Source organism: Seriola lalandi, unplaced genomic scaffold, assembly GCF_002814215.2.
Source record: "Seriola lalandi dorsalis isolate HSWRI2012SDOR001 ecotype SW California unplaced genomic scaffold, Sedor1 jcf7180002054926, whole genome shotgun sequence".
Lineage (NCBI taxonomy): Eukaryota > Metazoa > Chordata > Actinopteri > Carangiformes > Carangidae > Seriola > Seriola lalandi.
Genome location: NW_019525478.1, coordinates 307,457 through 322,612, shown reverse-complemented (window position 1 = coordinate 322,612; position 15,156 = coordinate 307,457). Strand labels below are relative to the sequence as shown.

Sequence of the window (15,156 nt, the reverse complement as noted above, 5' to 3'; positions counted from 1 at the left end):
TGGTGGGTGTCACGCAACCAGCAGGTTTCCTCGTCATGACAACAAATACAACAACACCCGACTGCACCTCTACTACAAGAGTTCATGCACCAGTGATTTAAAGGTCCGACGGTTCAGACTAAAATGCCGAGCACCACGAGGAGGAGAGGGAGGAGCGTCACGAGTCTTTATTACCACAGCAAAGATCCAAAGATGAAAAAAGTTTACAGTCACAGTCACACAAAACACCGGGTCATGGAAACACAACGGAGCGAGTGTTTTGTTTTTTTAATCATAGAGGTTTTTACAAAACACAGACAGTGAGGCAGATTACTGAAAGACTAAAAACATACAAAGACTTTGGTTTAAGTTGTGACTGATATTTGCAGGAGAAAAACCTTCTGACCTTCAGTCATAAAATGATCATCTGAAGTTTCATCAACAGGCTCCATCTCTCCCACATGTATAAATGATTACTGGTGGTAAATTAGTCAATTAATCGATTTAAAATTAAACAGCAACATTCACTGATCAGCTGTTAAGAGTCATTCATCAAGTGAAAACACCAAACATCCTCCAGCTTCTCTATTTTCTGCTTCATATTATAAACTGAATACTGACCTCTGGGCTCATTTTACAGACCAAACATGGAATAAATGAATTAAAAATGACACAATAAACAGCAGATTAATCAATAATGACAATAATTACTAGTTACAGCCCTAACAATGTCAGTATGACAGTCAGCTACTACAGAAACTGGCAGAAGGAGATTAACAAGTGCAGTTTGTTCCCTGAGGGACGGCTACACTTCTGCTGTCTCATACATCACAAATGGATCATTGCACTGTCAGAGCAGCCATGATTATATCTAATTGACTTAATTAGACAGAAAACATGAGCATATCCATAAGCCGCTCAGCTTCTCCACCGAAAGACGCATAAACACAGTGTTTCACATCAAATTCATGTGATATAATACATGTCCCTCACGTCATATATACGAGGATTAATGCAGATAATCTTCCTTAACGGGGCAGATATACAACACAGACGTGAAAGCACTGAGGAGCCTCACACGTGCACACACACTTTCCCGCTTCTGCACAGTGCGTCACATGACGGAGCAGGTGAAGCCGCAGCAGTCTTTCAGCAGCGTCAGCCCGGTTTTAGTGAGATACGGCGCCGACGTCTGCTGCGGTTTGGACGCCACCGTTTGATCCCGCGAAGCACCTGATCGAAAAAGGAGACGTGAGAGAAAAATCTCACACACAAAGAGCGTGTTCTTGCACATGGCGGCCTCGTGGTTACACTCACCTTTTGCAGCCGTCGCCTTGGGAAACCTGGACTCTAAGAAGGCGGCCATTTCTCTGTCTTCCTCTCGCTCCCTGAGGAGAGAAGAACACGTCCTTCACTTTCATTTCTTTAGATATTTTATCACATGTTGGTAAATGTCACTGGGCTGCATTTGAGAGAAACCTACACCACAGTCTGGACTGACACTTTAAATCTAGATTCTAGATGGTGTCAGCTTCACATCCACGCTGAATGTAGGAGGACGTTCGTTGGCCTCTCGCATCCCTGCAATCTCTCTGGGAACAATTCAAAATGTCACTTGTAAATATTCCCTCACATAATAACAACGGCCTGCTTATCGGTGGTGACAGCTAATTCAGCACCGCAAACAAATGATGGGAGCTTTGTTCTTATTATTCAGTGTAAAGATACAGAGAGGAAAGAGAGACGGACCGGAGCCGAGGAGATCAGGAGGCATTTTAAAGACAACTTCTGATGAAAATGTGAAAATTAAAATAAGTTTTTAACCTTGTTAACATTTGAATATGATGTGTTTGATATAATACAAGACACGGGATGAGTGACATAATCAGTCAGCACCACGACGACGAGTGTTTCCACCTTGGAACAGATTCACACAGCCAGGGTTTCATACATCACAAACCTCAGGAACCAATCGTGTCAATGTTTTGGGGACGGTGGGCGGGGCTAAATAAACCTGAAACCTTGTCAGTACAGAAAGAGAGTGTTAGCATTAGCACAGTCGCTAACACTGTGTCAGCCACTGCCAGCTACAAGCTAACAAACAACATAAACAAACAAAAGATGCTAACTACGCTAACCGTTGAAACCGTTGAAACATGTCTGCAGAGGAACTTTAAGAACTCATTGGATCAATAGTCTAAGAACAAATAAGTGTAAGTCTTTGTATTTTAGCAGTAGGTTTTGTTGAAGGCCCTTTCACCAGTGGAAACGATATTTGCCGGGTCCGATGAATCGTGTTTGAGAAGGAGATTCTGCCGGATGTCAGAGGAATTACAGGCCTTTGCCTCAACGAAAACGTCTTGAACGTCCCTGAAATCCATGTGAAAATGTGACGGCGGTGTTAACGTCAGAAGAGCAGCGCTAAGTCAGAGTTGATTTATTTAACCTCAGCCTTTCAAACTCCACGTCGTCCACGAGGAAGTCTCTGGTCTCCACCAGCTTGTTGATCTGCAGCAGCAGCTCCTCTTCCCTCTGCCGGTCCTCCTTGGTCTTGTCTTTGTCTGTTCAACAGTCACATGACAAACCTTATTACAAACAATTACATCCTCATCATATGAAACAGTAGACATGCCATTGCAGCTGGGATTCAACAGAATATTCATTTTTCAGACATCTGAAACATCTGTGGGAAAACTTATATCTACATAGCTTATATACAGTTTTCTATGTAGTCGCCACAGCAACCATCTTCCATATCACAGCTGTCATCTAAACGCCATGAGCAGAGGAACGTGAGTATCAGTGTGAATATTTTCAAAGGAAAGAAACATTATAAAACCAATATTCAGTTAGAATGAGTGACGCCATGACAGACACGTGATCATCCGACGTCTGTAGGTGTTTGAGGCGACAACAGGTGACGTGCAAATCTTCCTCCACAACCGGTTTTACTCCAGTTCTCCTCCACGCTACACTTGGCTTTTGTCTTTTCAGTGACACGGTGTAAAAACTAAACGACTGCAGGTTGAAGGTGGTGATCGCTTTTTGAATTTACCTGGAATTGAGACGAGTTGTTGCAGCTCCTTCTTCAGCCTTGTGATTTCTTCGCAGAGCTGGATGTCATCCATCCTGAGAGGAAAACAAACAGGGAAAAATATTCCCACAAGAACCACAGACAGATGTTTACACAGGAAATCAGTAGCGTTAAATTAGATATAGTTAACTCACAGAATACACTGACTGAAATGTGTAGTTTTGCCGTTGAGGGGATTTTATATCACGGGCAGCGAAGTCATTTCCTTCCTGACCTTGTAAACAGCAGCGTGAATGTGAAATTGTTGGTCTCTTATCAAAGAGAAAAACACGGGTCTCTGAGTTTATTGGCTGGAAAAACACGGCCACGCTGCCCTCTGTGAACGCATCACACCTGACAGCATCAGATCTCATTACACCACCTGACTCTGACACTCATTTCAACACGTCAGGGGTTGAACAAGTGTGTGTGTGTGTGTGTGTGTGTGTGTGTGTGGGCTGCTGTCACAGTGACGGCAAAAAGAGAAAATGACTGTGGTAGAAATATGTACTCTGAGCTGCTGATTTAATAAAACAGGCTTCACTTCATTATCCCTCAGCAGTAGATACTTCAGGATGACTCACAAGCTGCAGCCCAGTCGTGTTTATGCAGAATGTATTTACATGCAAGTTTAAAGTAAGAGGCGGCATCGGCTGCCTACAGTAAAAAGAAATACATTTAAAAATAATTCTTAACCACAAATATATAAATATGAATCCAAATATTAAATGGAGAACACTAACAATTCTTTTTTTAAAGGAACGGTTCAACTTTTTTGAAAACTTTTTTTTTTATTTTGCCGATTGTTAGATGAGGATTCTGGTCACATGTGGGTTCAACCCCAGGACCCTTATCAATACACAGTCACCTTCACCTGGTCACTTCATGCACCTCGGGGCAAGTCCGATAGATTCACAAGGTGACCACAGAGACACGCTGTAGCCAGATGTTCATCTGTCTCGCCAAGACACAGACGTGATCTCTCCTCCTCCAAAGTGAAACTATATCACAGAGTTTATCTGACCTTAATGAGAGCGACATTAATGAGAGCCTGTGAAGACAACAAAACTTTTTTCTTGCTCTGAGTCCATGAGGGGTGTTTGTGTTAGTTAACGGATAGCTGTTAGCTAGCTAGCTTAACTGTTGCTGTTGTAATTTAACACTGTTTTTGTACGGATTAGGCAAAACAAGCCAGAATAAATGTGTTAATCACGGAGTTTAACAGATGCTGGTGGGTGGATTCTGCTTCCTGTGGACAGATCCAGGCTTCCTGTTTTTCCTGTTTCCAATCTTTGTACTAAGCTAAGCTAAGCTAAGCTAAGCTAAGCAACGCTAACCAGCTGCTGGCTGTGGCTTCATATTAACTGTGCAGAAATGAGAGTGGTGTCGATGTTCTCCTCTGACTCTCAGCAACAAAGCAAAAGAGTCTGTTTCCCCAAATGTTGAGTTATTACTTTAATAACACAACCTGGTTACAGCTTTTCAAATTCATCCTCAGCTGTCTCAGGAATGTAAGAGTCACTTGTTTTTACATGATACAAGTCTTTTTCTTTTTTTCAAACCAAATCTCCTGCTTGTGTTGGAATTGATTTAATACATGTCAACACATGCAGGCCCGTGGGTATGAGAAGGAAACCAGCCTATTATTAGGAGTGGGACTGAGCATCACTCCTCACCCTCTGATTGCGGGTGAACTGACGGTGAATCGAGTGAAAACATGATGATTAATGATTATGAACCACGGCACTGATCAGACCGGTAACATCTGAAGGTTTGCACAGACAAACGAAACATTATTATCTCTTATTATGCAGCGCTGGTCTCTGTTCTCAGTCTCCCCGCTCTCCCACCTCCATCCTCATGTGTCAAAATAACGAGACACAGAAAATAATTAAAAGCAAGGATAAAAGAGAGAGAGAGAGAGAGAAAAAAAAGGGGCATCTTTTCAAGAAAAACCCTGGTGAGACCTTAAATAGCACTGCTTGTTTTACTCGCACACTTTTTGCCGTCATGCACATGGCTGCTCCCGGTGTCGGTGGCTGACACTCGTGGTGCGTCCTCTCTCACCCCCTGAGAGACTCCCAACAGTGTGTTGGTGTATTCAGACCCCTGTGCAGCAGAGCTTCACTGTATGTGCGGGTGCAGGCGATCAAACAGTGGAACATCACACGACAGAAGACAAACATTCATCAACCTCTTGGGTCTATTGTAATAAAACTCCCACGCAAATGTTGTCGGGTCCAAAGAAAACGCTATTTTGGAGAACCATGAATGATTAAATAAAAAGCTACAGACACAGCTGGTCTGTAGCAATTAGACTAAAATCAGACATGTCTGTAAATGTGCTTAACATAGTGAAGAGGCAGATCTTACATGTATCTGAGCTCTGACTCTCTCCGTACCAGAATGTCTCGGACCCGCTCAATTTTGAACAGCTCTCCTTCGATGTCCTCCACTGTAACTGTTGAGTCGGCCATGGAGACGACATCTTCATCTGGAAGACAAGCAAGAGCAAGACACGTTTGTTTGGGTCTGATAACTTTAAAAGTTTCTGCAAATACTTTTTTTGTTTTTATTCTTTCTGTTTGAAAAAGAATGACACAAGTACAATTCTTTTATTTTTTTCAAAATAAAGACAATACAACTAACTAACAACCTTGTTAATGAAAAGTCTATTTAAAAGATCCAGCTCCTGGGCTGAAGTGCTGTGCATGCCGAGCACACAGCATGCTAAACATGAAGCTACAGCCTGCAGCTGGTTAGCTTAGCTTAGCATAAAGATGGGAAACAGCTAGTCTGTCAAACTATTATGCTACATCAAAATGATTTTACTACTAATCTGCTATTTTCTTCCACAGTAAGTTGGTTGTTTTGACTCATTGTTTTATTGATTAACAGTATGTGAGTGGAAATTAAAAGGCTGAATTCTGTGTTATTGGTGCTTCATTTGTTTAATTTATTGCACCCATTATATCCTAAGGACTCGTTACATATAATGTTGAATGACCTAAATATAAGCAGCAAACACATAAAGCAGATGAAATATGAATGAAACAGTCAAAGTTGTAATGATCCTGGTTCAGTTCTGACATTAACACCACCTTGAATCAAATTCACCACCTCGCTATGATCTGTTCTGTGGGCCCCCCCCCCCCCCCTCCAGTACTGAACAACAGTCACTGAATGACTGCACTGCCCTCCCACCCTCCTGCAGCCTCCCACTCCTCACCAGGAGCGATGAGTCATCCAGCAGCGCTTGCATTGGCTTTTAATTACATGACCTTGTGTGAAAAGACTATCACAAACACTGAACCGCTGGGGATTACAGCTTCTTCCAACAACCCCCGCAAACCCACGTTTCTGGTGATTCCACAACTTTTTGTGTTGAAACACCCTTCATGTGTTCCCTCTTGTTTTCATTATTTTGCGCTGTTTGTGCTTTTAATTTCACTTTACAGTTGTTATACAGCAGTGTTGTGCAGATGTGCAGTTTGTGATGTTGATGTTCAGTCATGTGGTTCATGTCTTCTATAATAGAAAGTAATAAAATAAAATTAATGTGTATCTGTGTGTGTTCTCTCAATAAAATGTGGCACACGTGACAGAAAGGAAGCTTGTTCAGTGGGAACAACAGAGAACCGAGTGCGGAACCTTGAGGGACACCAGAAATAAAATTAACTGTAATTTGCATAGGGAAAATATGTACGTCTTTGAAAAATCAAAATAAAACAAATATCAATTTATATACTATTGATAATTGATTAATTGAAAAAAAAAAAACATTTTCAAGCAAAAATTCCAAATATTGCTGTTTTCCTTGTCTGTGATAGCAAACTGAACATCTGACAAAACAAATTTACGACATCACCCTTGGCATTACGAAAGTGAGCGTGAGTTTTTTGTCAAACAAGTAATTGATTGATTGAGAAAATAATGAATCAATCATGAAAATAATAATGGTTTTCAGCTCTAACTGGAATTAATTAATCAGACCAATTACTTTTCCCTACAAGTTAAATGGTGTTGTTAAATGTGGAAGTCACCCACCGGGTTACATTTGCTTTTTTTTTGTATCAGAAGCTTTAAATTTGATAATTTTAGTGTGAAAAAAACAAATAAGTGAAATAAAAGGATGCCACTTTTCCATTTTTAGTCCTGGGGAGAAGACTAAGAAAACAAGATTTAACCAGCAGTGTATGAAAACTCCACCAAAGTCTGGGATTTAAAGGAATTCAATTAAAAGAATTCCACAAAATATGATATAGCATTTAAATTAAAACATTTAACACAGTATCAGAGATACTGGGGTTTACAAGTAGCCTACATGGGAACTACGGAGGACTTCTGACCCCTGCTGTTGAACTTTGACAGATGCTCAGTGTGAAGATCTGCAGGGACCTGAAGCTCTTTCTTTCTACTGAAGTTGCTGCTGTGACAAACCTCCTTCTTTCTCACTGCTCTCTAAACATGCATCTCTGCAAGTTTAAGTTTATTGAGAACTCACTTGATTTCTCCGTCGCTCCGTCCACCTGGGTGTTCTCCAGAGCTCCGTACTGTTGACAGGATTTTCTCTCCTTTTCCATGTTTTTTCCAAAACGTTTCCTTCTCAAACTCTTTCAGCAGAAATATCAGAATAAATATTTGCGCTGTTTGCAAATAAAAATGAAAGCGCGTCGACCGAGTCCGTGCATCACTGGCGCATTGTTGCGGGGGAACATGGAGGGAGGAGAGGAGAGAGGAGGCAGCAGATGCCGGAGTCCAGCCCCGCTGTGGTGGATGTCTGAGCGCGGAGGAGCTGATGAAGCCGATCTCTGCTCCGAGGCGCCACCTACTGACGCGCACGCGCACACACATAGACACACACACACGTACACACACGCACACACAGCAGCAGGCCAGTGGTTCCTGCACACACAGTAAGAACAATGTGGAAAATTACATTTGAATCCAGTAAGAGAGAAAATCGCAGACTACTCATATCTGCCCGTGAAATGCTGTTTACTACTAAATCCACAGGCAAAGTTTGAGGAAGTGCAAATAAAAAAAACTGCAAAATTTTTTTTATCAATGAGGAAAAACAAAGAAGGAAGAAGAAAAGCACGAGTACAGACTCAAAGCAGAAGCTGCCAGCGACACTCTGTCATTTCATTGTTTAACAAACACGAGACAAAAGGATGAACATGACAGACATCTGCCTTGTTAACGTTCTGCTGCTCTAACGTCACCGCCCTCCCCACAGGAGACCGAGCTGTCCATCATCATCACTTTTTAATTGCGCCCGATTGAGTTCAGCTGTTAACTGACAAACCGGGGATGACTTGATGTCATGCGGCTCTATAGGCTCTCGAGGGTGTCGGCCAGATGTTCGGGGAGTGCGGCCTGCATCTGTCTGCATGCAGGAGCTGCCACCGTGCCACAGGTAGCACAGTCCCACGCCTGGGAGTGGACGGCAAAACAAACAGTCCTCGGCTGCGAGTCCACAGGTCCAGCCAGACGCTGCTGCGGACACACAGTGTTACACTGTTTTCAAAAGGTATTTCTCTGGGATCACGTGATGTTGGCGGCTGATTGCACTTCATATGAAGTGAGGAATAAATGAGCAGCTAATGACAGAGTCACGCATCAAATGCTTCTGCTACGAGAAGGGGATGATTGTTTTAGCAGGAGTAGTTTATTCTTCACAGCACTCTGGTGTGGAACAGGTTAAAGACTTGCAGTTACAACAGACACATCCAAACTTCGGTGATACGGAAACTTACTGGACAAATCCACACACTCACAATATGTTCAGGTCAAAATGAACCATTTGACACGAGGTGTGTGTCACATGAACCCACGTTCAAACACGGGTTAGACAAACATTTTCAGACAGATTCATCGAGCAACAGATGCCCTCTAAATGCTCTGCACACGTCGGCATGAACACAACAACCTCACAGCTCGGCTTTAATGTGCTGAACTCACAGCAGGTAAATACACAATCATTAGTTTTTTAAAAAACTGGCAGCCAGTCAGGACTTCAGCAGACAAACAGTAGAGTGTTTGGGTGTGGTGACACAGCCTCTCCTTGTGCACATGTCTTGTGTTTACACTCCTCGTTAGAAGCTTCAGTGTTTTACTGTCGTGATGTCTAAGCTGTTAAACTGAGTCCTTCTTCTGCCCAGCCATAATCCTGCTACCTTGTTTGCTTTATAGCACAATAACTGTTGTATGCAAATGTGAATTTGACCCAGAGTCCAGTCCACAAGCCGACACCGGCAGGCTGGGAAAATGGTGAGACTGATGCGATACCACAATTTAATTCTTATGAAAAAAAAAAAAAATGCAGTAATGAGAGTTTAAAGTCAGCACTTTGATTTTAATTAAACCTGACAGGGAAGGAAATCAATGATCGTGTTCAAGCCACTTATGATGAGTCTATGAAGAACAGTGTGAAGCTGCTGATTCATATTTTCATAAGAAGGTATTAGTCTCAACTCTCAGTGTGGGATTCAGTGGTTTATCCTCCTCCCATAGTTGTTGTTGCTTCCGTCGTCGTCCATGGCTTTATCGAGCCAGTCTCTCTCCTGCTCAGACTCAGAGTCACTGGCTTCACTTGCATCGGCCGCCAAAAGGCGAGAGTAGTTGATCCTGCGCTGGCGAGGGGCCCTCCACTGGAGCAGAAGCAGACACACACACCACACTATCAGACCCGCCGCCACGCCTCTGAACAGCCACGCCAGCCCGTACGTCTGCACCACAAACCCTCCGGCGAAGCTCCCCAGCCCGCTCCCCGTGTGTAGAGACAGCGCACTGTAGACCCTGCCCACGCTCCGCTCAGCCCCCGGCGTGGCCACTTCCTCACACTGGACCTTCACGGCCCACCAGAGGGCTCCACCGCTGAGACAACTCAACACCTGAGCGAGCAGAACAGCCCACGGTCCCCAGAGGAAGGAGTAATAGAGGCACTGCAGGCCGAGACTCGCAGCCCCCAGTGCGAGCAGCCGGCCTGGGCTGAGGAGTCTGGACACCCGGGGAGCCAGCAGAGGGAAGGCGGCCTGCGAGAGCAGAGCGAGGGCCACAGACAACCCCATGTGCAGCTCGTTGCTCCCATGATCCGCCATCTGCCACAGGAGGAAGTTCTCCACGGCCGAGCCCGCCACCCCGACCAGCAGGGTGGTGGAGGCGCAGAGCAGAGCGCGAGGCGAGCCGCGCACCAGCTGCGCGGCCTTCAGGAGCCCGTTGGCCCGGTCTCGCTTTCTGTTCAGGTAGAGCGGGAGGCAGGAGGCGGCGGGCAGGGCCAGAGCTGTCAAACCAGCGTAACAGTAGAAGTGCACCGCGCTCCTGACGGTCTGAGCGGCTATGAGACAGCTCAACTGGCTGACCAGCAACCCTGCTCCAGCAACCCCACACGCTGCCCCCAGCAAACGCCACAGCCCGGTGCTGCCGTAGCGGTCTGACGCATCCGCAAAATCTAGATATTCATACAATCCGTCGTCCGCCGTCCACTCCAGAGGGGCCGACACAAACTCCCACACAGAGACCGTGATGAGTATCAAGAAGAAGAGCTGGTGCTGAGCGTCCATGGCCTTCAGGCTGCCCAGAAAGTCAAACCGGCTCCGCTGCTCTGGCGTCTCTCCTCCTGGCAGTTCTTCAGATTTGAGGTCTGACCTCTTATTCCTCAGTGCAGCTGCAGAGGAGCCAATGGCAGGATACACAGCTGAGCCGCTGACCGTTGGCTCTCGCACGCTGTCGTTGACCACGATGGAAACATTCTCCTGCGACGGCCGAGGGTGGGATCTATTATCAGCGTGCAGATAAAGTGACGCTTCACTTGTCGTTGCAGATTCAGGATCAGCGAGTGTCTTTGCAGGAACTGTGACGCCGGGCTGGGAAACGAGGTGTTTTGGATGAGCTGTAGTGGAAAATGTTTCAGGCTGAACGCTGCTCATGAGCAGGTCATCACCGAGACCGCTGCTCTGATTCGTCATGTTACAGCTGCTGCTCTGTGTGTGCACATCTGTAGGTGGGATAAGCAGCAGAACCAGAGCGACCGCCGCCGAACACACGAGAGAGCCATTTATCACCGCTCGCCTCTTGTTGTAGTGCTTGGAGAGCAGGCTTGCCACGGGGCTCCATACCAGCGATATCAGGTGCTTGGCGCCCATGATGATGCCCGTCATGGCCGGCGTCAGGCCCAGCTGTCTGAAGTACAGGGTGAGGAAGGGGAGCAGGCAGGCTCTGGTGCAGGAGCACAGGAAGTTGAAGGTGGCGGCCAGAGCGACGGCACGCTTGATGTCAATCTGCTTGTTCCTCTTCATGATTGTCCTCCTCAGTCTCTGCTGACAGGTCTCACATGGAGGGAGAGAGAGAGAGAGAGAGAGAGAGAGAGGGAGGAAAGAATAGAGTTAGCATGACAGAGAGATGAGAATGAATGATCACCGCTGATGTCCTCCGGTGCTGCTCGTCTGGAATCAATATCTATATTAGTTTGCAGTTGCAAGGCTGTGATTCTTCCCAGAGCCCAAAGAGATGATGGTGGTGACCAATTATTCCAAATATCAATATCATAATCACGTTATAAAAACGGATAAATCAGTCTGTTTTAAATGTTTACATTGATCTTTAATTGAAGTCATTGGTAGGATGTTTATGCACAAACAGAATACAGTTGTTATGGTGATGAGAAGAAGATCAAGTGGAATAAACAGAGGCGTTGTGGTCTCAGGGATCCAGGTCAGTGTTTTCTGTTTGACTCACTCTGCATCCTGTTTTCAGCTGGATTCTGTCAAAAGAAAAAGTTCAACGCAGAACTTCTCATGTATTTAACCTTTACTCCAACAGAATCAAACCTTGTGTGTTTGTAGCAACTTAGATCAGATAAGATAAATATCTTGGTACTAACACGGAAAGTAAGTGCAGGCCTTCAACTGTTGTAACTTTAAAACCCGCGGAATAAGAAGTCTCGTGCAGCTCGCTCAGGTTTTTGTTTTTTTTGTAACTAATTAAATAAAGAAAAGGAACCAAAGAAGGGAAATAACACCTGTCAGGTTGGACGCACCTGTCCCGGCACGTTACGTTATCAAGATGCGGAGCACTAGTCCACGTCACGTCAACTTTTGTAAGATAAAAATAAAACTTTAAACACTTACCTTTTTCACTTCTGCCCGCACACACTTCCTTAAACTGTCCTCCGGATCATTTTCCCTCCTCTGCTCTCAGAGTTACATCCACTATCTGTTCTCCTCGCGGTTTACAGCAGAGAAACACCTGCCGCGGTCTGGAAGTCGCTTTCCACTGTTCCTATCCGTACAATAGGTTTACACCTGGCGCGGTTTCCATGACTACAGCGCCCCCCAACGGTGTGGATGCTCCTAGCAGGTAGAAATCCTCCCCGGAAGACTCAGAAACTAAAACAAAGTTCATGAAGTTTAACTATCTGAATAAAAAAAAAGAGCCTTTCTTACAAAATGTTCAAATCTAAGTTTAATTCATGAATTCATGTCACAGGGTTCGGATGTTTACATTTGTCTCCTCAAGAGAAAAGAAGAAAATTCAGTAAATTTGCCATTAAAATAAACTGAACATGTAAGTGCAGTGTTTCTGATTTCATGTATTAATGAATTCCTGTTGCTCACTGTTAAGGATCAAGTCACTATGAATGTGTGTGATTATTTACCATTTAACGGATCAGATAAAGATCAACAGTTATAAAATACAGTACAATTGAATGTACTTCTTGCAGTTTATGTTTCTTTGATGTGATTAAAAATGATGCTTTGTTGCACATGAAAGACCAACACAGTTCCTCACAGTTAAGTGGCTGCAGATGTGCAAAGCTCTGCTGGGGTTCACGTGAGGTCATGTAAACGGCACGTACTAACAAGAATGTGTAACCTGTCCTGAAAATTAACAGGGAAGCTCCCAAAGTCCCAAACATGTTTTATTTTCCATCTTGCCGTACAAGATAATTAACTTTTGCATGAGGACCCAATAATATAACATCCTAACAGAGGCCTTTCTGTGGAGTGAGAACATTTACTTTGGTAACTTTAAGTGCACCCACCTGGTAAACTGTGTGTACTTGTGCAGGATTCTACTTGTATTTTTAAATTGTGGTATCTCGGTACTTCTTTCTCCACCGATTGTTAATTCCAACTTTTACATTATTTAGTAGCTGGAATCAAGTTACACAGAAAATGGCATTTTGAACCCATATTAAATTTTTACCAAAATAAGAGCATTCCAAAGGTTAAATACAATACAATACAATACAAAGATATTCTGACACTGAACACTGTGTAAGACACAATGAAGTGCTGATATGATATCATGTAGAGCAGTGTGCGTTATCTGCACACATGAGAAAGACAGTTCCCGCCCCTCAGACGGCCACACCAGTGAAGGTGTTGATTGGCAGTGACAGGACTTTGTCCAGGTACTTGCTCAGTGTCAGCTCTCGCTCTTTACTGACACTGAACCTGGAGCGGATGTTGCAGCCCGGGTCCAAGCACGGACAAATTTCTATTCTGTAAAGCAATGACACTACACTGTCAGACAGTTTCAGCTGGCTTGAGGTGAAATAGAAATTTAGTGGGGGTCATAAATTACCTTTGCACATCAGTGTACGTCCTGCGAGGGTCTTTGTCCAGACACACAGAGAGCGTTCGATGCTCCATTGTCCCGATGGTGATGTTTTGGGTTTGGATTTTCTATGAAAACAGAAAAGCTTTAGAAAGCTTAACAGTTTGCATTAAAGGTTTCAGCTACAGTACTACAACTACTATAAATATTACTTCAAATACTAATAATTAAATAATCTAATTAGCCTGTCTTCCTGAGTAGAAGTAAATAACCTCTTACTGTGTTGTGTCCTGGGTTCACGCTGTCAAAACTGACAGTGAGGAAATTTTCACCTGGACAAAGTGAAAAGCAATTATTCATATTTTCTTAAGGATTCTTCTTGTGTTGACATCAAGCTGTCGACTAAACAGAAACACAAATCGATGTGAAAAAGGTCGACCTGTTGTTCCAGCTGCTGGCTCTGATGTAATCACCACGCCACAGGTCATGGGTGCTTCTCCCTTTACAACTTCTCGCTTGCTTAAAGATGTCTGTTAAAAAATATATAGTCTGCTCTTAACCTTAATACCACATATGGAAATATTACAATACGTCTATTAATAAAAAGGACTTTTAAGTACCTTTGTGTAACTGACAGTGATGACTGCCCCAAACATTTCCACTGTTGCCTTCTTTCTTTGTTCAGACCGTTCCTCTGTCAAAGACAACACCTCACTTTATGTAACTATACAGTGAACACACACACACACACACACACACACACACACACACACACACAGGAGGAACATACTTGTAAACCCTTCTTTAAGGTGTCTGAACTCTGGGATGTCTGCCTCCAGATGGGACACAAACACTTCCTCCACCGCAGAAGTCTCATCACAGGTGGAGCGGGTCAACTAAACACCACATTGTGTTTAGTCAAAACAGGAAGTACATGTGCAACAGCAATAAATCACTGACAGCATCTACCAGACTCAACACTGCGCTGTTCACTGTGCTCCAATCAGAAAGTTCTTTACTTAAAGCTGCACTAACTCATTTTGTTTGGCCACTAGGGGGCAGCAATACAAGCTTAAAACATCATTTACATACGTGTAGTACATTAGCATTCATTTTGAGTCACGTTGTTCCAATCTTTATGGAAGTTTTGCTATTGCTACATAGCTAGCATTAGCATTTACAGATGTTTACTAACCAATCTAGAAGAAACGTTGTGAGTTCAGCATCAAACTTCATTCCTCTACTCACCAACATCTGTCTCCAGAGGTGGAAAGCAACACAAATGTTAACTGTTGTCTCTATCACGTCTTTTCTTCTGCTGAAGTTAGCACGCTAACAAGCTAGCTATAGCGACTCGCTGTAGCCTCCAATCTGCCCCAAAGACAGTGCAGGCCTATTATAACCTCTTGTCTTGTAAACGCAATGACAATCACTTCCAGCTCCCGACATGAAACCACGTTCAGCGGCAGAGAAAACTTACAAAAAACTGCTTTAAAGTCAAAATATCTGGCTCTTTACCTGCTAGATGTTCAGCTTTTTTT

At 44.0% G+C, this 15,156-nt stretch overlaps 3 protein-coding genes across 11 annotated transcripts in view; all 3 read right to left on the bottom strand.

The window, feature by feature from the left end:
• Positions 1–252: 252 nt before the first annotated feature.
• Positions 253–8,612, bottom strand: LOC111673754 (bMERB domain-containing protein 1). Its single transcript, XM_023431613.2, has 6 exons — positions 7,557–8,612; positions 5,426–5,546; positions 3,035–3,108; positions 2,426–2,540; positions 1,297–1,367; positions 253–1,212 (listed from the first exon to the last, which is right to left on the bottom strand). The coding sequence occupies exons 1-6, from the start codon at positions 7,633–7,635 to the stop codon at positions 1,094–1,096; spliced, it is 579 nt and encodes a 192-aa protein (XP_023287381.1). The 5' UTR covers positions 7,636–8,612; the 3' UTR covers positions 253–1,093.
• A 92-nt stretch (positions 8,613–8,704) lies between these two features.
• On the bottom strand, positions 8,705–12,427 carry mfsd6l (major facilitator superfamily domain containing 6-like). Of its 3 annotated transcripts, none has more exons than XM_023431699.2 (2): positions 12,184–12,427; positions 8,705–11,382 (listed from the first exon to the last, which is right to left on the bottom strand). In XM_023431699.2, the coding sequence occupies exon 2, from the start codon at positions 11,350–11,352 to the stop codon at positions 9,544–9,546; it is 1,809 nt and encodes a 602-aa protein (XP_023287467.1). In that variant the 5' UTR covers positions 11,353–11,382; positions 12,184–12,427; the 3' UTR covers positions 8,705–9,543. The 3 variants fall into 3 exon arrangements, with proteins under 3 accessions (XP_023287467.1, XP_023287468.1, XP_023287469.1); XM_023431700.2 differs by having other exon boundaries at positions 8,705–11,373; XM_023431701.2 differs by having other exon boundaries at positions 8,705–11,370.
• Positions 12,359–15,156, bottom strand: part of pik3r6b (phosphoinositide-3-kinase regulatory subunit 6b) — a 7,488-nt gene continuing 4,690 nt past the window's right edge. For 3 of the 7 annotated variants that reach the window (XM_087170012.1, XM_087170013.1, XM_087170014.1), the window contains 6 exons: positions 14,406–14,511; positions 14,236–14,309; positions 14,055–14,145; positions 13,895–13,947; positions 13,643–13,743; positions 12,957–13,560 (listed from right to left, as the gene is read on the bottom strand). In XM_087170012.1, coding sequence (XP_087026138.1) covers positions 13,416–13,560; positions 13,643–13,743; positions 13,895–13,947; positions 14,055–14,145; positions 14,236–14,309; positions 14,406–14,511 — 570 coding nt within the window. In that variant the 3' untranslated portion in view covers positions 12,957–13,415. Of the gene's footprint in view, positions 12,442–12,956; positions 13,561–13,642; positions 13,744–13,894; positions 13,948–14,054; positions 14,146–14,235; positions 14,310–14,405; positions 14,512–15,156 lie in introns of those variants that run through there. The other 4 variants (XM_087170015.1, XM_087170016.1, XM_087170018.1 and 1 more) reach the window with 4 other exon arrangements.